The 21,324-nt window shown below is 39.2% G+C and overlaps 1 protein-coding gene across 1 annotated transcript; it reads right to left on the bottom strand.

The window, feature by feature from the left end:
- Positions 1-75: 75 nt before the first annotated feature.
- Positions 76-16,873, bottom strand: hif1al (hypoxia inducible factor 1 subunit alpha, like). Its single transcript, XM_044120081.1, has 15 exons — positions 16,721-16,873; positions 9,559-9,749; positions 8,224-8,378; positions 8,060-8,144; positions 7,686-7,801; positions 5,996-6,174; positions 5,819-5,925; positions 5,066-5,210; positions 4,752-4,984; positions 3,921-4,078; positions 3,739-3,834; positions 2,996-3,159; positions 2,194-2,305; positions 1,805-1,910; positions 76-1,378 (listed from the first exon to the last, which is right to left on the bottom strand). Exons 1-15 carry the CDS (start codon positions 16,753-16,755, stop codon positions 1,311-1,313), a joined length of 1,950 nt encoding a protein of 649 aa, XP_043976016.1. The 5' UTR covers positions 16,756-16,873; the 3' UTR covers positions 76-1,310.
- Between the last annotated feature and the right edge of the window lie 4,451 nt (positions 16,874-21,324).

The raw sequence follows: 21,324 nt of genomic DNA, 5'->3' as shown, positions 1-21,324 counted from the left end.
TCATCAATTTTAATGAATTATTGACTTAAAACCAGACGTGTTGCTGCTCTGATAGATCAGTCAAACTCACAGCAGTTTTAGTTTTAAACCGTTTTATTTACTTCAAGAATACGTACAGGATAAACAGTAAAAGGTTCCAGAAAACAGTATTTATTCATCTATTGGCCCCTCTGCAGAGAAGCAGCTTTAGAGCAGAATCAGTGTGAAGGTAACAGTCTGGCTGGAGGTTTTACTGCATGGTGAAAAGGCACAGAGCTCTGTGTGAGAAACAGCCTGGCAGTTTTTATTCAGTTTGTTTGTTTGTTTGTCTCCTGAAAGCGACACGTTGAATGTTTCACATCGATTTAATTCATCAAAACTGTTTCAGTTCAGCGATTTGAGGTATAATTTGTTACAAGATTCAAACTTAAAGGAAGAAAATAAAAATAAAACACTAGTGTTTAATCACAAGCATAGACATGCTAACTCTACTTTTATTCAGCTAGTAATGGCTTTTTAAAGCAGTTAGTAAAATACATGATTTCCATTTAAAAACTGGAGAAAATGTGTTCCAGTTTTCCAGCCGGGTCAGTCACTGGGAAGTCTGGGAGTCAATTACTAAAACGTTTCTTTTGATTGATCGCTTCGCATCGGCTTTCAGGGAGTGTCGGATGAACTCCGCCCGCCTGGGACGCCGGGAAGATCAGAAGGAGCGCCACCAGCGCGGATCGGCAGGCGGCTCGTATTTAACACGGTAAATAAACTCAAACTACAGTTAATGCATCGTTAAAAACAAAAGGTAGAAAAAGTTGTAAAAATTGCCACTGATATTCGCTTTTTTTTGTTGTTGTTGCTGTTTTTAAAAGGTTTTTGGTGTAATTCTGAAAATAAAAACGGCAGATTATTGTAGAAGTGCTTCACAAGCGAAACCTTTTCTTTTTTCTTTTTGCAAGCTGTTCATCTTTAAAACAGAAACTATTCAAATCGTGATACATCTGATTTTTAGCTGCACTAAGAAATCTGTTTTTCCGAACGCTCCAGATGGAGAAAGCCGGCTCCGCCTGCCGTTTCCTAGGAAACCGGCGCCGCCTCGGTTCACAGCGGAGGACAGCGTCCCGGTCGGTTGTGTCGCTCAGCCCTCAGCGGGCGGCGAGGCGCGTGCGAGGCGACCATCTTGTGCGTAAAGGTTTGTGGTTTTGTTTAGATGTGTGCGCTTAAGTTGCTGTGTTGCTGCTGCAGGCGGACTCGGCGCCAACCTCTCTCTCCCTCTCTCTCTCTACGTCGCTCGCCCTGATGGTGGCGGCGGAGGTCGCGCCGACCCCGGAGCTGCCTCAGGTCATGGGCGAGAGCGGCGGCGACAGATCAGCCGGGCGAGGAACGAAGACGTCCCTCATCAGAGCTGCAGAGACACAGAGACGATTCTGCTTTAAATATGAGGGGAAAAAAGAATACAAGTCCCAGAATGCTTAGCTGGTGAAAGTTATTTCAAATTTTAAATGCGTCTGTAATGTTGAGCTTGTTTCAAATTCAGTTTGTTTTCAAATGAAAATTTGTATCAGTTGAAGAGAAGAAAAAACTTTTTCTGTTAATGTGAAGAACTACTAGGAGAAAAAAGAACTATTAAGGAAATGAATCACAAACTACGAGAAGTAGAAGTAGTTCTTTTTCTACTATGAAGAGGAAAGCTTGAACCAGAAGAAGAACTACAACAACAACAACAACAAATAACTGATCATTTGTTCTCTCCTTTCCAATAGTTTCATGTTAATAAATCAGATTCTGCTCCTATACTCTGTGGGGAAGCTCTGGGTGCGCTTGTTTTTACCTGCGGTGTCGCACAGTTCTGACAGAACCGGGTCTCTGTCTGTGAGCAGCCGACTGCGTCCAGAGTCCAGAATCAGATCCGGCTGGTCGCCGTCTTCCAGCGAACCCTAAAAAAAAAAAAAAAAAAAAAGATCAGAGGTTTTTAAGCATTAAATTAACACATTTATGAGGCTCAGATTAGCCTTCATTAGTTACCATGCAATATGCTAGCATTAGCATTAGCTTTAAATGGCACCTAGAACTTTCTACCAACTAAACTATCAGGACATTTCATTTAAAAACAACTAGAAAGGAATCTGAAAGTGTTTAGTTTGAACCTGAAGTGGATCTGATTGAAAGCGAATGTTCAGAGCTAAATGCTAACGCCAGCTAGCATCCTGCAGGCCTCACCAGCAGCCTGTTGCTGAGCAGCAGCTCCTCCTCTATGGAGGACGGGTCCGGCTTGGGTCTCTTGTCCTGGATCATCAGCAGAGGCGGCGGCTCTTTGTCCAAGTCGTGAGTCCTGAAGGAGAAACAGACGAACCGATGAAACCAGGCAGCAAAAATCTGATTAAAACAATAAAAAAAAAAAAATACATGTTCAAAAGCTAAAACCTCAGTTTGTTTTTTATTTATTTATTAAGACCAAATTATTTAATTTAAATATTTATCAGAAGAAAAAAGTGGTTGTTTTTAAAACAAATGAACATTTCATCAAAGAGTGTAGTTTCTGCTGTAGAAAAGTTGCACTTTAAAGAAAAAAATTTAGACATTCAAACAATAATCAAATTTTCTGTCATTTCAAACGTAATAATTTAAAAAAGGAAGGCTACATGGAAAAGTGTTGATCCTCATTAAACGCAGTGGAGAAACTGGTTTCAGTGTTTTAAGTTTCCTGCTTCACTGGAAGAAAATGTTTCCTCTGGCGCCCTCTTCAGGACAAACTATAAAAAAACTAAAACGTGCAATAAAATCAACATTTTGACAACAGAAAATCTCAAATTATGTCACTTAAAACAGAGTTGATTGAAACCAAATTTGTTTGATTTTTTTTTAATGTTGTGGGGAAAGTTGACCTTTCATGACCTCAGAAAACTATTACTGACATCTTTAAAGTGATAGCAGCACAAATGTTTGACTTGTTCAACTTGATTAATAAACGTCTCTCAGGACCTGACCCTGGATCGTCCTGACAGGAAGTGATGCGACTCACCTCTTCCTGCTGACGGTGGCGGCAGGAATCCCGTCGGCGCCCTGCAGCAGCAGCGACGCGGGTTTGTTGGCTTCCTGCGGCAGATTGCTGAGGAAGGTGAGCTGGAAGTCGTCGTCCATGGAGATGTACGGCGCGTACATCTCCAGCTCCTTCCCCTCCACGTCCTGAAACAAGATGGACGACAGCTGGGATTAAAATCCGACTCAATCCATCAACAGGATTCTGACGGCACGTTGCAGCCAATCTACGTAGAAAAAGAGTCAATTTCTGCCAAAAAAACTCTGAACGTTTCTAGAGAAACTAAGTTTAAAAAGTCTAAATATTTGAATTTTTAAACTTTTTTTCTTGCGAACGTTTGACTTTTGGAGCTCAGAAACTTTTTTCTAGAAATTTTTTGATTAGCAGAATTTTTTAAAAATCTTTTTAAAAGAAAATTTCTAAGATTCATTTCAAAATTTCTGAAGCTCTTATAGCAAATTTTTGACTTTTCAAACTCAGAAATTTCCCCATTTTGTTCTAGAAATTTCTGAATCTCAAAAGTGGAAAATGATCAACTTTTGAAACGTAAGAATCTTCCAAGTTTTTTTTTTTTTAGGGAAAATTTCTGAAATTAATCTCAAAATGTCCTTTTTTTCTTGCAATTTTAGGTTTTTTGGATATTTCCAAGTTTTTAAAATAAAATTTCTAGCATCCTTGTCTAAGTTTCTGAGTGTTTCGGCTGTAAATCGTTTCCTGCTTCCCACCTCGACAGTTTGTTCCTTGAGCTGCGTTTCCTCCGGGCAGATGGTGAAGAAACGCTCCACCTCGCTGGTGTCCATCGCCTCCTCCTCACAGGGGCTCTGGGACCGAACAGAGACCAGCAGTTAGACCAGAACCAGAACCAGAACCAGAACCAGTCGCTGGTTAAAAGAGGAGGTTTGTCTACCAGGTCCGGCTCAGAGGAGGCGGCCGGAGACGAGGACGGATTCAGGCCGTCGAAGATGGGCGACAGCAGCTGCCGCAGCTGAGGGCTGCACAGATCCTTGGGGTGGTCCGGAACCACGTCTGGACTGGGAGGACTGGCGAACGACAGCTCCACCAGACCTGACGGGGAAAAACCAGCTGCTGGTTGGAAATCAGGCTGGAACGATTAATTGAATTAATTATTATTAATTATTAACCCGATTTTTGAAATAATCATCAACTAGTTGAATAATCGATTAATCTCAGTACTGATTCAAAAACAGGTGATTTGGTGGGAAAACAACAAACAAGAGCAGAAATTAAACCCAAACTGTTTGAGAAATAAAAACATTTAAGGATTTATTTAGTCTGTTTTAGCTGCAGGTTCGTTTTTTGCTCCAAATGATTAAATTATCACAAGAGATTGTTGAAAATGCATTTCAGGCAATAAAAGATTTATTTTCTAATTAAAAAAAATGAATTGAATTATTTGTTCATTTGCATTTTTACATATTTTAAATATTGTATAAAACAACCTTTAGTGGTCGAATGAAAAATCTGCAGAATGGGCCGATTTTTATTTTTTTTATCAATTAACCATCATAATAATCCAGAACTAAACTCATTATTAGCCACAGCCCAAAATAGTTACTTGTAAAATTAACAGGATGCCATTTTTAAACGATTAATCATCAGAATAAGTGATTAATAGTCCAAATAATTGTTATAATAATTGATTATTAAAGTAATCGTTAGCTGCAGCCGTGGTTTGAAACCCATCAGACTGTCTAACGGGTCAGAACCGCCGGCTCACCTGCCATCAGCGGCGGCGTCCCGCCCTCCGCCAGCTGCAGCCGCTCCTCCGGTTTCTCCGTCAGCTTCAGGAGGAGATCCGCCGAGCCGCCGCCGTCCTCGCCGTCCGAGTCGCAGGTATCGGAGATGCCGCTGTCCTCGGCGGCGCGCTCCATGGAGGACGGCTCGGTTTTAGGCAGGAGGCTGCAGCGGGTCTGCTCCACGGAGAACACCACATCCGGCTGCTCCACCGCGCTGCAGGAGGACACAACCAGGAGGAAGGTTAGAGCTGCTGCTTCATCGCTCCTCCTCCTCGCTCTCCGCCGGTCGGAGCACCTGAGGATGAAGTTGAGGCAGACGACGGCTTCAGGCTGCGACGTCTTGCTGTAGAGGACGGTGGCTTGAGTCTCGGCCCACACGAAGCCGCCGCAGTTGGCCAGGAAGCGGTAGGAGGAAGTGTTCACCTGACCTTTGGAGAGAACTGCAGCCACAGGAAGAGGAACTTTAATCCACTTACACTCATTCAAACGTCACCCTGTCATATTCAGCAATAAATCAATTAATAGCACGATAACTTAAAATGAAATCAATAATTTATCATTTCTCTCTTTCTTTCTACCAAAAACTAAAGTTTTCAGTCCAGTGATTTATTCTCTACTAGCCGTTTTATGAAGGATCATTTTGTTTACAGAGAATTTATAATTCATTTCATTTGTTGTTTTTTTCCAGATGTTTAAAATGTGTTAAATGTTCATTATAATTAAAAAGGATCTTTAAAAATGTGTTATTTACTATTAATGGCCTCAAAACAACAATATTATTGCAAACTTTAAATTTGTAAAGAACATTTAACTCTGGAACAGAAAACATTTTAAATATCCAAAATGAAAACGATCACCAAAAACAAACTAATAACTAATAATATGATCAATAATGTTTGACTTGAAGGAGTGGATTATCTATCTTTGTACTTCTTTCAGGTATTTGATTTTATTATTCTTATGTTTATATATTTTTGTGTTAATATTTGTGTTGCTATACAACAGTAAAAATGGGTCTGAATATTGGGAATAATAATTATTAACTCACGTGTTATCAGGCTCTTCTTGATGCGATCCGAGTCGAGCGCGTGATAAAACTCGTAGGCCGAGCGTCCAATCAGGTCCTCCGGTTTGTAACCCACCAGCTCCGTTACCCTGACGACAGAAACCCGCAGAGTAAAAGCCGAGTCCGGTGGTTCTGTGGAGGACGAGGCGAGCGACCCACCTGCCCTCGCAGTGGGTGAAGCGCAGGTCCATGGTGTGGCGGGTGAGGAAGGTGCAGCTGTCCAGAGGGAACTCCACGCTGGACGGGTGGGGGATCGGCTCGCACAGCAGCGTCATCACCCTGGCAGCAGGGGGCGGCGCTGAGCCAACGGGGCGGATGTGGCCCGTGCAGTGGAGAACCTGAGGGAAGGGCGAGAGGGAAACTGTCGCTACCATCCTGACAGAAGGGATGAAAATAAATAAATAACATTGTTTCATACAGGATGAATAAACTACAAATGACAGGAAAGTGGGTTTTGTTCAAATCCTCCTTTATGTGAGCTCCACTAGAGCCAGTGTTTCAAAATAAGAATCGAGTCGTAATATTAGAATAAAGACACAATTTTACCAGGACGCCTTAAAAAAAGATTTTTTAATGAGAAAAAAGCTTGGATATTTCCTTTTGTTATTTTTGTGTTGGTATAATAATGTTAATACTTTATTCTTGTTTGATTTCGGCCTCACTATCAATTAAAAACAGAAGAAAAAAGAACTAGAATGGCCTTATTATTGACCTGAATTCAGAACTAAACAGAAGCTGTCAAACAAGATGGCCGCCCTGACATCACGCTGAGCCACAGAAACCAGAGGAGTGATTGGTACAAAAACAAATCCTGACTTTACAGTAATTCAATCTTCACTAGAGATGCAGCAGCGATCAAAAATCAATAACTGCATCCGTCCCAATAATTAAAGCGAAAGTGTTCTGGGGTTTTCATATAAAACAAAATGAAAAGTCAAAGTTCTGCTGCAGCCCGTTGGGTCTCAGCGGTACCATCTGCTGCAGCGCGTCTGGACTATAAATGTCGGGTCCGGAGCTCTGCAGAGCCGAGCCGGGCGCTCCGAGTTCCTGGGATCGCTGGCGGAGGCGTTGACGCGACCTTGGCTCGTCTCCACGGAAACACTCAGCGCCTCGTATCGCTTTCATCCTGGACTCACATGAGGGACAAATTTAACCTCAACGCCACGCAGTGACTTCACCCTCCGCTGCACGCTGGGAACGCATCACCACCGCGCCAGAAGTACTGCCTTACTGTAATCCCATTACTTTTTCTTTTTTTTCAAGTATCGGTAAAGTAAATAAAAGTAATAATACGTTTGAGTTACTGCGATACGAAATCGGGAATTTGTTTCTGAGCGTCTCGCAATAATCCCAGATAAGCATGTGTTGTCATGGTAACAGGCATCCTGCTACACAGATGGAAACAGCTTTTTTATTTTTTTAAATCATTACTACTCCTCCCTGAACTTTAACTTTTAAAAGATGTAAATTTTATTAATTTGTTCAAGATTTATTTAAATTATTTTATCATGTATTTGAACAAAGGCGTGTAAAAACAAAAATAACTTTATGGTGGAAAAGTCAGAAATACTTGATTTACAGGGAAAAGGTTTAAATATTCAACAAAGTCCTTCAAGTCAGAAACTGTTGGAGTTCATGACTTTAAAAGATCAAAACAAAAGTTTTAAAAAGAGCCAGTTTTATTTGATTAAATGTTATAAGATGGAATATGTAAAAAGAATAGAATGAGGCTGAAAAGTAAATTGTTTAAACGTATTCAGGTTGTGAATCTTTTTTTTTAAATGTAACTGAGTATTAAATTAATCACTTTAGAAAAGAAGTAAATAACCAGATTTCTCTCTCTCTTTACCTTCCAGGTGGCAGATTTGATGTTGACGGTGCGCCCCCTGCTGGTCAGGGTGCTCTTCATCCGCAGGAAGAAGTTTCTCTCACTCGGTTGCTCCGCCATCAGCTTCTTACTCAGACCTGGAGACACAGAAGCAAAAGTCACAAAACAAAATATAACACAAATAAAAACAAAATATAACACAAATAAAAACAAAATATAACAAATAAAAACAAAATATAACAAATAAAAACTTGGCTCATGTTTTGTTGTGCCTTTAAAATTTCTTCTTATGGCAGATTTAAGGTTAAACGTCTTTCTGCTCCTTTTCATTCATGAACTATTTTAGTTGCTACATAAACTATTCATATTCATTGAGTTGGTTCTGCGGTTCTGACCCGGACGTGGAGTCAGCAGGTCTCGCAGCTCCTCCTGGTCGCAGGGATGAATGAAGTCGTAGACGCTCTGGCCGAGCAGCTCCAGCTGTGACACAGAAAACAAGCGGGTCAGACGGGGCAGGAATCCGGCCGGGATCAGAACCGGAGGAGGAACCGGGCAGAACCTGCGTGATGCCGATGTGCTTGTTGACGTTCTCCGTCAGGAACACCATGTCCCCCTCCTCGGTCATCACCATGATGAAGCCCGCCAAGGCCTGGGGAAAGAAAGCGTCCATCGGATCTTCATCCTCCTCCTCCTCCTCTTTCTTCACAGTTTCTTCTGTAGGAATAAAAAAACAACATCAGAGTTTCTGCAGGTTTCAGGAAGAAAAGCTCTTTAATGCCACAGCTGGTTATACTCAGCTAAAAGTAGCATTACTGCAACATATTAAACCAAGAAATTACTCAAGAGTGGAAAAAGTATTTTGCAAAATGTTTACTCAAGTACTGGGTAACTGATCAAATTATCATTCATTTTATATTTAAAAAACATTTTTGAGATTTTTTTGTTAATTTGGTATTTTAAGGACCAAACTGACAATGATTTACAGAAGTAACAAAAATAATAATAAAAAACTTATGAAACTTCAGCAGAAACTGCAGGTCTGTGTCTATTGTTGGTTAAAACATTTTTTGTTTTTTATTTAGTGGGTAAAAATAATCCAGATATTTTACTCAAGTAAAAGTAGTGATACTTTATAATAAAATTATTCAAAGTACAGTGTAGTAAAAATACTCGTGAAAGAAATGTTTTCAAATAAGTTACTGAAATAAATGTAACTAGTTTCTACTCCTAAATTAAATTACTTCTGTCTTAAATTACTGAATGTAAGACAGTAATTTAAAACATGGACACAGAAAAAAGCTAGCTAGAAAGACCATATTAGCAGCTAGTTAGCGTTAGCTTTGAGCCACAAAACCTAATGAAAACGTCTGAATGCAACTCAAACCTCTGCTTGATAAAAAGTCTGGCGTGAAAAAAGACTATATATACAATTAAATGACAAAGTTTTAGACGTATAATTAGCATATTTACTTTTAAAAACTGAATTTAAGACATTTTAAGGACGTGCAGACACCCTGAATATTAGAGTTTTATTATTTTCAGTGGATCCAAACACGGAGAATTAAATCTAAATTATGTGACGTTTGTGGCATTAAATGTTGCAAAGATAAACAATGATGTCAGCAGAAGTTAGGGGTGTCCAAAGAGTGGCTCAGGGGCCCTGTGAGGTCCTTGGATTGAGTTTGTGCGGCCCCAATCTGCAACTCAAGAATGATTCAAATTTTACCTGCAGATGCAGATGGAGGCGTTTCATTTTTAATCTGGATAAAATTATTACCAACATAATTAAAAAATTTAAGTATAACACAAAGTTGTTGTTTTTTTTAGAAACAAGCTTTTATCTACATCTATCCAGAGACTCTGCTGCACCGAAACCAGAGGATTTCCATCTCACCGGGTTGCAGGAGCTGCTGCATCCGCAGGAAGCTGAGCGTCACCCTCATGATGCTGGCCTTGTCCAGGTGGGTGCAGACTCGGCGCGGCAGCGGCAGCGTCCGGGCCAGTTCGTAGAACACCTCGGTCTCCTGGCTGCGCCGGCAGCGGGCCGCATCGCGAGAACGGAGCTTCCTCTGCTCCGAGCTGCTCCTGCAGGAGGGAGAGGAGGAGCAGGAAGCAGATTGTCATTGGTACCGAGCCCAGTTCTGGTTCTGCTGCAGGTTTCTTCCTGTTAAACAGGAGCTTTTACTCTCCACTGTCGCCACATGCAAGCTTGATTTGAGAGATTGCGGTGAAGTCGACGACACAATGCAAGAATGGGAGCACCGATTTATCAAACAGTGAAAATTTCCTTAATTTTGGGAGATCGGTGATCAGCCGATCTTATCATCATCAGCAAATATCTAAAAACCAGCCGCTGTCCTCTTCTGCCTGTTTCACTGACACGTCATGCAGTTATCAATTATCACCCCACTGCTGCCAACTCAGCGACTTTCTTGCTATATTTAGAAGCACCAAACAGCTGAAATACAGTTTAGATTGAATTAAAACAAAGATGTGTTTGTATTTATTTATAGGTTTTACAATGGAAAATCAGAAAGAGTCCAACTCAGCAGACGACCTCAAAGAAATCCAGAAATCGACGCTGGCCGGTAAAACCAGATCGGTGCTTCTCTAATCTGAATGGTTTCTGTTTCTCAGGTTGTAAAATCCGTCCAGATCCACCGATTCCTGTCACCTGCTGTTAAATAGGTAAAAAAGCTGCAGCTATTTGGATCCTGACAGAAGTGAAAATGTTAAACTTGCTGCAGCTCGAGCTGATCAGAGTAAAATCAGAGACAGTCCACCCAAACATGGTGTCCCACACCCACTTCACAAGGCTAGCAAAACAATCTGAAGTGGAAAAATACCAGCAGGATCTGTAACTTGTGACATGGAGCGCAGCCTGGAGCCGGCCCCTTCCTCCTCCTCCTCTTCCTCCTCCTCCTGCAGGAAACCTAGTGAACTCTGCAGCTTATGAGCCTCGGTTTGGACCGGACCAGAGAACGCACAGACACTCCCACCATGTGTGGAGAAAATAAAACGTTTATGCTGCTTCACGTCGCCTCTGTGGAGCAAACCAGAGCCCAACATGGCGCCTCAGCGCTGGAGGAAACGGCGACGTTCATCTGAGATGTTTATCCATCCTTCCTGACTCCTGTAGGAATCTAAATCACTTCCTGTTTACGTCTTCTGGGGGATTCCAACTCTGGCTGCAACTAACAATTATTTTACTAATCAATTAATTGATTATTCTGACGATTAATAAATTCATCCTATTAAAAAATAGATTTTTGTTTAACTACAATCTTTTTTAGTTTAACATAAAAATACATTAAATGATGCAAGTAAACTAATTTTTCAAGAAATGTTTTAAATGTGAAGAAACATTTTATTGCCTAAAACACAATAACAGCATTTTTTTAAAGAACGCTTCAACTGTGTCCAACGTCAAGATGTGACCTGATTATTTATAGATTAACAGATTAATAAAGTGCTTGACAGGAAATTTGTAAAGGAATTTGAACAAAATGAAGCTAAAACAGCCACTTGAGAAGTTATGAGTAAATCATATTTACAGAGAAGAATGTCTTTTTTTTTTTTTATCTTAAATGCAAAACAAATAGAATTTTTTAGCAGTTCAGGCTTAATTTCTGCTCTGGATTTGTTGTTCTTTCAGCAAATTTTCCTTCATTGAGTCTTCTCAATAATTAATCAATAACTAAATTAGTTGATTAATTGAATAATCGATTAATCACGATGAACAGCCCAGTTCCCACCAGCGTCCTGCGGCTCCAGCTTTGGATGTAAACAGAGCAGCTCAGTGTCCATGCAGCCGACGCGTGGCGCGCCGCCTCTGCTCACGTGAACCACGTTGTGGGTTGTTGTGAAAGTTTCTGCCGGGGGGGGGAGGCGCCTCTTTACCCCTCTGGTAGGCAAGCTGAACTCAGAAACCCCACAGACCCTCATGTGTACTGCCGTGTTTCAACCGTGTATCTGAGCTTCTGCAAGGGGTCAAATGTCAAATACCTGCAGCAGATTACAGTGAGATTACAGTGAGATAAAACCTGGGAGGAGGCCGGAGGAACGCTGCAGACACCGATTCACCTGAAACCAGCATGACCAGAGCGGAGAGTCCAAAATGACTGCAGCTTAAACACAGAACAAAACAGCCAAACTCGTCACGCTGACTCATCGGTTTTAAATCTGTTTACTGTCATTTCTTCTTCTTCTGATGTTGAAATCAGGTAGTAAACAGAAAATAAAAAATCACCAGATCAGTTCTACACTGTATTGATACCAAGTTGAGCAGAAACTGCTGTTAGTTTGATTTAGGCCACAAATTGTTTATTTTCTTATTTGAAAAAGGAATTGAATGATTTGTTTATTTGCATTATAATGTCAGGTTTTTTTTTTATCGTCAGAATAATAAATAACTGTTAGCTGCAGCCCTAAAGAGCTGCTCAGGTCAAGTGAAGAAGTTACTTATTAATATGGAGCAAAATAATGTGTCCAGAAAAATGAGACTGCACATCACCATAGTGAAGCATGGTGGTGGGAGCATAATGCTGAGGGGATGCTTTTCCTCGTCAGGGTGAGAAAAGCTGGATAGACATAAATCCCAGAGGAAAACCTGTTAAAGGCTGCAGAATTTATTACAGAAATGTGACGCAGTTGGAACGATTTCAAACGGGAAATCTTCAGTTTGTTGCCAAGAAAAGCTGATAGCAACTTGCAATGAAATCATTTCTTCATCCCTTCAAGTTGCTTCCCCATTTAAAACTGTTAAAACTGTTAAAACTGTGCAGCTGCAGCGTAACGCCAAGCTGCTGCAGGCATCATGATGCAACCAGAGGCTGGAATTTCACTCAGGATCGACGCCGATATAAACCTCCAGCTTCCGTTCATCAGAGTTAAACTTGAGCGAGTGAAAGAAAAAAAAAAAAAAAACCTCAGAGCTGAGTGATGATTGCAACACCTTTTGGATCATTTGGGTTGTTCTCGTTTACAGTTCAACTAGTTTACAGCTAATAAAACACGGCGACCTCTTCCTGGCTGCCTGGTTTGTCTGAGCCAACTGTGACGTCCTCAAACTGAAGAACTCTGTGTACTGAGAACAGGAAGTTCAGAACAAAAACACGCCGCGTAAACAGACGCCACACATTTCAGTTTGATCACGCTGCATCAGCGACCAGATTCAGATTAAGGTCCAAAAGCCGCCGCCGTGTGCAGGCGGCTGAGCATGCCAGGTCATGCCCACTCCCACAGCTGTCCTGGAACTTCACCGCGACTCCGGAGGAATGAGAAACTCCACACATCGGCTCTGCAGATTACTGTAAGGGAGGGAACCGCAGGAGGAAAACCTTTCTGCTTTCAGGGGTCGCCACATGAGACAAGGGGTCAAGAATGGCAAAGAAAATATTCTAAAATGTTCCAGAGGATAATTTACACAAAATAATTTGTTTTTTTCCTCCCCTAAAGCTGCTGTTTAGGGCTGAAACAATTAATTATGGTTAATTGATTATTCAAATAATATTTAACCAGTTCAGTAACTGCTTAATCAAAAAATAACTGAGCAGCAACTGTATAAAAACTGTGGACATTTTCCAGTTGAGATAAAAAACATTTTCTGTTTGTAAATACTTTCTATCCAGAATTACTGAAGTGGCAATTTTAGCTTCACTTGGTTCAAATTTTGTGAAAAAAAAACAACAACAAAAAACAGATCAGCATTCATACTACATACAGAAAGGATTTATCTTTTCATGTTTATGTTGGAAGTATTTTTAGCTGCAGACTAAATGCTATTATTGCATTTTAGGCAAGAAAATGTTTAAAGGAACTGAATTATTTATTTATTTGCATCTTTAAATGTTTCTAATACTGTATAAAAAGGCTTGAATGGTTTGATGAAAAGTCTACAAAATGTGCCAATTGTTTTATCAGATTAATCATCTAAATAAATCGATAGATTAATCGGTTGCTAAAATAATTGTTAATTGCAGCCTAACTGCAGTTAAATCCCTGAGAAGTGAAGCTTTAAATTGTTTACTCTCTGACACAGCAGTTCCTGAAAGGCCTGATCTGCTGTAGGAAGTTTCACAAGTCAGCTCAGTCTGAAGCAAACATCTGTATTTCTGAGGATTTGAGGTCTTTCAGTGAAAACATTCCTCAGCTGAATGTCAACGTAGAGAAACACGAGGAAACAACAACAGAGCTGAGATGATAAAACTCTGGGAGCGGAGTCGAACTGGAGGGAGCATTTAACCATTTTCATCATTTTGTTTCTTTATTTATTGATTATATATAAAATACAGCATGAATCATGATGTCAAAACCATCATTTTACATCTTTAAAGGAGAATAAATTGATCAAAATTCTCACTTCTTAACCGCCAACAAAACCTAACGATTATTCCATGTATAGTCCACAAATATAACAACCAACATCCCTTTAAAAACGTTGAATTTCTATTATTCTCTTTCTCTGCCTCGTCATTTTGCTGCAGTTCAGTCGTTTTAATAAGATGCAGCTGAAGAGAAAACTGTAACTTTTCACTATATAGGATGGTGGCAGTGAAAAACAACAGCTCTGCTGGTTATGAAGGAACTTTTCCTCCCACTTCACATCTACCTGCCAACTCGGCTCTCTGACTGCCTCACCTAAAACCCATTCAGTCGTCTGTAATTTTAGGACAGAATCTGGGTGTAAATCATCTGATGAGGACTTACAGCTTGTCCTGTCACAATAAATCAATTAATCACATGATAAATTAAAACTAACTCAATCATTTCCATTTGCATGGTTTATTGTTTTTCTCTTTTTCTACTGGATGACTAAAGTCCTTTTTGTGAAGGACAGTTTTGTTTAGAGAGACTTTATATTTAATTTATCACTTGATAAAATGTGTTATTGTGACAGACCTGCGTGACAATCAACTATCATCCGAATCGTTTCCAGGGAACTCTGTGAGGATCCACCTTTATGGTTCTGAAACAGACAGTTAAGCTGTGGAACAGAGTTCACATCAAACTCTGTTGTAAGCAACACCAAGCTGATGATGTTGAGTTGATGGACCAGTTTCAATAAGGACTGCCACACTGTGCCACACTGACTGTGGGGAACAAACGGAGCTAGGCGCCCAACTAGCTCATTGAAACTCGATAGAATCCATTTGGATGGTGGGAAACATTTGTTTCATTAAACTTGAAATTCAAAATTTACAAACTCCCAATCAATCAAATATAAATAGGACACTACACTAAGGTCAGAATGCTTAGAATAAAGTCTAAACACAAAATGGACGTCCTGCATGCAAAAGACTGGGTTGTCAGTGCAGAAAGCTAAAGTTTGTCGTCTCTCGTTTTGTATTTTATGGTCCTGGAAACGCTGCCTCTCACTGGACAGGCAGCATAAAGCCCAAACTCCTGACATGACATCAAGCTAATGCAAGAACAAACTATTAGGTCATGTATTTGTTTCAACCAGTGCAGTTTTTCCACCCTGAAATCAATGGACGCCAGTAGCGCCACCCTAATCAAACCAAACCGTTGCACCATGGGCCCAGAACTGAAACGGGCCCAGGACTGAAACGGGCCCAGAACTGAAATGGGCCCAGAACTGAAACGGGCCCAGAACTGAAATGGGCCCAGAACTGAAACGGGCCCAGAACTGAAACGGGCCCCGGAATAGTGAGGCATTGTAGCGTACCATATCAACCAGTACCACTCTGTAGAAACGAGGCAATATGGAGTCAGATTTTTGTAGTTCAAAGTAGGAAAAATCAACTTGAATTCTGAAACATGAATAACCTTTTCCACCACATCACCCAAAGCTATTGATAGATGCAGAATTCAACTATTTATTTACACTTTTGTAAACGGACTATCCACTCTCTGGTATAATTATAGGCTTGGATTACTTGGAGTAGTTAGCATAGATACTAATCACATCAATTAGCAGTGTTCACCTGAGGCCAGGTGAGTTCAACATTCCACAATAAAACAGTCCATTTGTTCTGCAACAGGCACTAAAGAACAACTTGGTTCAAAACAAACAAAACAGAAGAAACACAGCTCTGCTCCACACCTGTCAAACCGAAAGCCACTAAAAGTGTTTAAAAATGTGCGAAAAACAACAGGAAGAAAGCTAGACTTCAGGAACTAAGACCTCTGCAGTCAAGATCCGACAAAAATTCACAAGAAGAGAAAAACATTTGGCAAGAGGGCGGAGTTTAAGAGAACAAACTGTCCTAGATCAGAGGACAAACTGTGGTCATTATCTGTTTAGATGGCAGTGTGTGTTTATGTCCTCTGGAGTCCGAAACTGACCGAGAACATAATCTGGATTGTGGCCATGTGTGTGAACTATATTTACTAAGTGATGGAGGATTACAGCAGGAGCTTTATTACTGTCCTGTAGCAGGGAGAGGGACACAAATACAAACACTGGAGTTATTTATCAAATAATGGAATGAGAACAGAGACTGTTTCAAAGGCTTTTATAATCCCCTTAATTCAAATTAGATTTATGTAAATAATTTAGACTTTTGCATAAACAAAAATAAAACACTTTTACCCTGAATGTCACCAGAACAGAGGAACTATCTGACCTTCTCCTGCCGGTCATTTTTACAGGAAATACTGTAAAAACAAGCAGCAAATAAACACAAACTCTCAGCAGACATTTCTGATCAATGCAACAACGTGAAATTAAAAGTAAGGTTGAATCCACGCTGAAAGCCTCCATCTGTGACCGTGGCGTAAACAATGGCGCAGAAACAAGAAGCAGGGGGCCTCCGGAGCCCATCCACACGACACATACCACACATTTTCACCAAAAGCGACACATTTTGGCAAGCAAAACGGAGAAATTAGCTTAACATGTAGCAGCGGATTTAGCTCATTTAATCACAACACCAGAGAGATGCAGCTGTTTGTTCTCGCAGCCGAACTCGCTTCGGAAAATTTCGAGCAAATTCTCCCACATCTGAATCACGTAAACCCAATTTTCGTAAAAAAAAAAAAGAAAAAAAAAGAAAAAAAAAAAAAGAAAAAAGTAATAAATAAATGGATCTCACCGTTTAACCGCCACGACCCCGTCTTCCTTCTCCATGTTTCATCAGAACACTAAAGCAAAGTCTCTGTTTCCTTACGACGTTCACTGTAGTCCAGAAAAGCGACGAATAAACAGATATCACTGCGCGGGGATAAAGATATCAACGGCTAGCACAGTCCACTTCCGCTCACCCTTTCAGAATAAAGGTCTCATACAAACTCAGCGCCAAAAAGCAATGTAGGTTAGTAGAAATCACTGGAGTGAATAAATTACAACTCGCTCAGTTATTGTTTTACTTTAAAAAATCTCATAAGTTCTCCAGAATTTAGGGTAATATTTTCATCATGTTTCTATAATCAGTCTAAATAAATATTTCAACAGTAAGTATTTATTTTTAATACGTGGGCATGAATAGCAAGTCTAAGTGTTTAGATATTTGAGTTTTAATACAAACCACCATACATCAACGTTTGTTTGTTGAAAATGGGAATATTGTTAAGTTTCACTCAAAGGTTTAGGCACAAATAAATAAAAATATTTTTAATAGTTATCGATATATTGGTTTGTGCCTCCCAAAAATTTCCTGCCACCCCTATATAAATAATAATCAATAATCAATTCGACCAAAGAATTATGAACAACAGTATATAAAACAACAAATAACGATTAACAGAACAATTCCATATGCTACCATGACGCAACTCTGGAATGAATTAAAAATAATGTTATTTTTAAATAACTGAATTAATCCCTATATGTACTGTGTCCATATATTGCACTGGTTACACGTTTTAAATTTAAATTACTAAAATAAGTCAGCTTTTCAACGTTTTCAACGTTTCAACGTTCTATCTTGTGGTGCGTTTATGTTAGCTGGGAATTTAGACTATCAAAATGACGTCACACTCAGTGTTACTGTTCTGGGCTGCGTCCAGGCTAACAATTGTTAGCAAAACATTGTATTCATTTGAGTTTTGTTAATTCAAACCCCTAACAGGTCACTGACTAGTGTTAAAAAGTTGAGTGGATCGCAGTCCTAAGGAGATGCACGCAGTCCACGCTACAAGGACGCAGTCCATCGCTGAAGCCTTTTTGGGATTTTGGAAGTAATTCTCCAAATAAACCTTTTCGGATCGGTGATTTGAATTTTAGGGGAGTTCAAATTGTCTTTGTTGGCCTTGAAGATAGAAAATCTTCCTTCCCCGATGGTACTAGAACGCACCATGAAAGTAGGTCAACGAAGCGAAGACGGCTTTTATTTTCTATCTTTCTGTTTTCGCCGTTTGCTGCGTTTCCAGCTTGACTCTTTCGACGCTGCCGTGTCGCCTACACACCCACCATACGTCACTTTACGTCCTGTTTATGTCTTTTCATAGGCTTTGAAGAGGGGCGGGGGTCTTGAGGGAAGCTATAGCTATTTCGTTTCAGTACACGAAGTATTACATAACCACATTTCCACCACTGAAAATGGAAATCATACACGGTCAGAGCTTATATGAAACGTCTTCTTTGCGGGTGGAGGTGACGGAGACGGCACTATTTTGTTCCACAAAAGCGAAATCATTGTGCATGGGGGCAGTTTTGGAGGCAAATATGGACAAAACATAATAATTTGATACCTGGAAACATTTCTTTTATAATAAAATAATATATTTGCCAGAAAATATGGCAATACTACAAAATAAAAGAAATGATCGTACATTTTTATTTCTAATTTTAGTACCTATAGATGCTAATTCCTCGAAACTGTAAGACAATTTCCAGATGTTTATGAAGTTTATACGTAAAGGTATTCTGCAAACTGTATCTTGTACCGTGTATTAGACGATTTCTCAGGTAAATGTTTTTAATTCTTTACTTTTGTTTGACCAGTTTCTTCCCCTTTCTCGTGTTATTTATTTTTATTGTTTATTATGTTGTATTTTATGTGCAATTATGTGTTTCAGAAATAGCCATGATAGCTGCAGAATGAGCGTCTTCACACGTAATTCCGCCCTCTACTGGCCAAGTAAGGTCACTTTTTTAGGTAATTGTGCAGTAATCAGGTGAATATTGTTTTACTTGTTAAAGCTTCAATTTTACAAATCTATCTATCTATTTATCTATCTATATCTAAATCTATATGTTTTAATCTAATTCACATTTTATATTCTGTCCAAAATGATAAACTACCTGTATTCATTACAGTCTCAATCTGAGGGATTATATCATATTTATCAGACTGTGTAGCTGCTTGAAATTACAGGTAATCTTCAACTCTAATTTACTTTGGTGGTCCACAGTGTTCTGCTCTCGGTTCTTTCTTATTTTTCTCTGTTCGGTTCATCTTGAGCACCTTAAAGAATATTTATATTTTAAATTGTCAACACAGATTATGTCCTTTTCAGAGAGCTCCTCTGTATTAACTGCAGACATGCACCTTTCAGTAAGAAACACCCAATCAGAGCCAGGAGGAGGAACTTAGCGCTGTGAATCACTCTCATGCTCACCCCTCCCCTATATAATCTACAATGGATGCTAAGGCTACTTAGCATAGCCACACAGACAGAGATATTTCCTGATTCTGATTGGCAGCAATAGTAGCTCAGGTTGGAGGTGGATAATCTCAATCTTTTCACAGATCCCCTGTCTCATATTTACTGACACAACGTTATGAGAGTTTTATTTTCCTTTTGGGATAAGTAGTTTTTTAATTTAATAAACTATTGAGAACCACGGAAGAGATGAAACTGCAGAGAGGTGAGATAATCCAGTTTATTCTGACAGAGTTTGTGATCAGAGTGTTTTAAAAGAAAAACTGCACAGATAGCAGAAACCCACGGATGCTGTTTGCCTTCAATGATGTGAAAAGGCGTTGATTCAAAACTCACTCCAGAACCACGATCCAGTTCTAAGCCGAGCTCGGAGGACATGCTTTGACAATAAACACGAGAAACGCACAAATTAACCCAGAATCTCAAATGAACCCAGAATTTCAAATTAACCAGGAATCCGACCGTTTTGTGGGCTGCTGTTTGTAAAGTTACACAATAATAAAAAAAAAAATAATTTAGTTTATTTAAGCTGTCATAGAGAAAAAAGGGGTGTTTTTAAAATCATATTTTCACAATGTTAGAAATTTTTTTTCTTTTTTCAAAACATTCTGAACTAAATCTCAGATTTTTCTAGAAATTAAAACTTTTTCTAATTCTGAAATTTTCAAGTTTTTCCCTAAACATTTCTGAAGTTAATCTAAAAACCTTGGCATTTTTTCTAGAATCTTTGTTAGTTCTTTTTCGAACTCAGAAATTTCCAAGATTTTTTCCAAGCAAGTTTTTAGGCTTAAAAACTTTCTAGTTCTTTCTCAAAATTTCTGAGTTTTTTTCTAGAACACTTTTGATTTTCGAAGATCAGAAAGTTCCTTGTTTTTTCTGCAAAATTTTACAATTTTTTTCCATTTACTATGGCCCACACACATCGTCGTAGAACTGTCTGTTCAGACTGCTGTGAAAAACATCTGACTTGTTTTATTTCTCTGCTGTCTGAACAGAGACTCTGTAAAGTCTGTTTAACATGAACTGTAACATGGTGGGACTAAACATGTTTGATAAATAACTAACATTTCGCATAAACCAGCTTTAGAAAACTTCATTTTCCAGAGTTCCTGTTTGTTCTTTTATGTACATGCTGAAAATGTAAAACTAAAAGATTTGTTTAGTTTATTTGCAGACAGCTGCATCGTTCACTTCATGTGACCCCGGCTCAGACACAACCAGCAGAAACTTCAAATCTGGTGCATTTAATTATAATTTAAAATAATATTCAACTTTCAATCTGATTATTATTTATTTTCTTGGAACGTTTAAATACATCTTTTATATTTTATAACTGAAAAAAGTATGATTTATTATATTTAAAGTGACTAATCTGATAATATCTGAGCTTCTTTTAAATTCTACACAAATCTTTGACTCTGATCCATTTCCTGCTTTTGACTTTATTTGTTACATAATGGCACCCAGGAAAGGAAGGAAGGATAAAAGGAAACAAGGAATGGAGGAAAGAAGAAAGGATATAAGGAAGAAAGAAAAGAGAGAATAAATTAAATAAGGGAAGACATAAAGGAGGGGTGGATTGAGGAAAGGCAAAAGGAGGAGGGAGAGGGATTTAAAGGAATAAAAGTTTGAAATTATAAATATATCTGCAAATTCCTGTTTTATTTTCACAAATTTATCCAAACCTGGAAAATACCGGAATCAAATTCCAGAGTTTTCCAGAGTTCCTGTGGGAACCCTGATTCAAGTGTTCCTGGTTGCCCCCTGGTGGTCAAACACTGCAATAACACAAAAATCGTACCAAGTATTTTGTTCTAGTTTTAACAGTGAACATCTTCCTTCACTAGAAATAACACAAAGGTAACTTACAAGTAGCTTTTCAGCAAATACGAGCTTGTTTTAAGTCAATAATCCCTTAATACTCCTTCAGCAATATTTTACCTATAACTTGAGGAAGAGTGTATAAAAATATTCTTGTAAAGTAATTGTGCTTGTAACTGAGAAGTTGAAGAGAAAACAAAATCCAATATAAGTTTTGTAATTGTAGATTTTTTTCAGTCTTTCACAAAAACAAAGCAGCTGTTACGCCTCT

Source organism: Gambusia affinis, linkage group LG06 (genome assembly GCF_019740435.1).
Source record: "Gambusia affinis linkage group LG06, SWU_Gaff_1.0, whole genome shotgun sequence".
Lineage (NCBI taxonomy): Eukaryota > Metazoa > Chordata > Actinopteri > Cyprinodontiformes > Poeciliidae > Gambusia > Gambusia affinis.
This window is presented reverse-complemented; position numbering and strand designations above follow the sequence as displayed.

Coding starts and splice junctions, on each gene's coding strand:
- hif1al (XM_044120081.1), bottom strand. CDS start 16,755: ATGGAGAAGGAAGACGGGGTCGTGGCGGTTAAACG. Junction 1,911..2,193: donor TGCTCAGCAACAGGCTGCTG/GTGAGGCCTGCA, acceptor TTTTTTTTTTAG/GGTTCGCTGGAAGACGGCGA. Junction 1,379..1,804: donor AGAACTGTGCGACACCGCAG/GTAAAAACAAGC, acceptor GTGTCTCTGCAG/CTCTGATGAGGGACGTCTTC.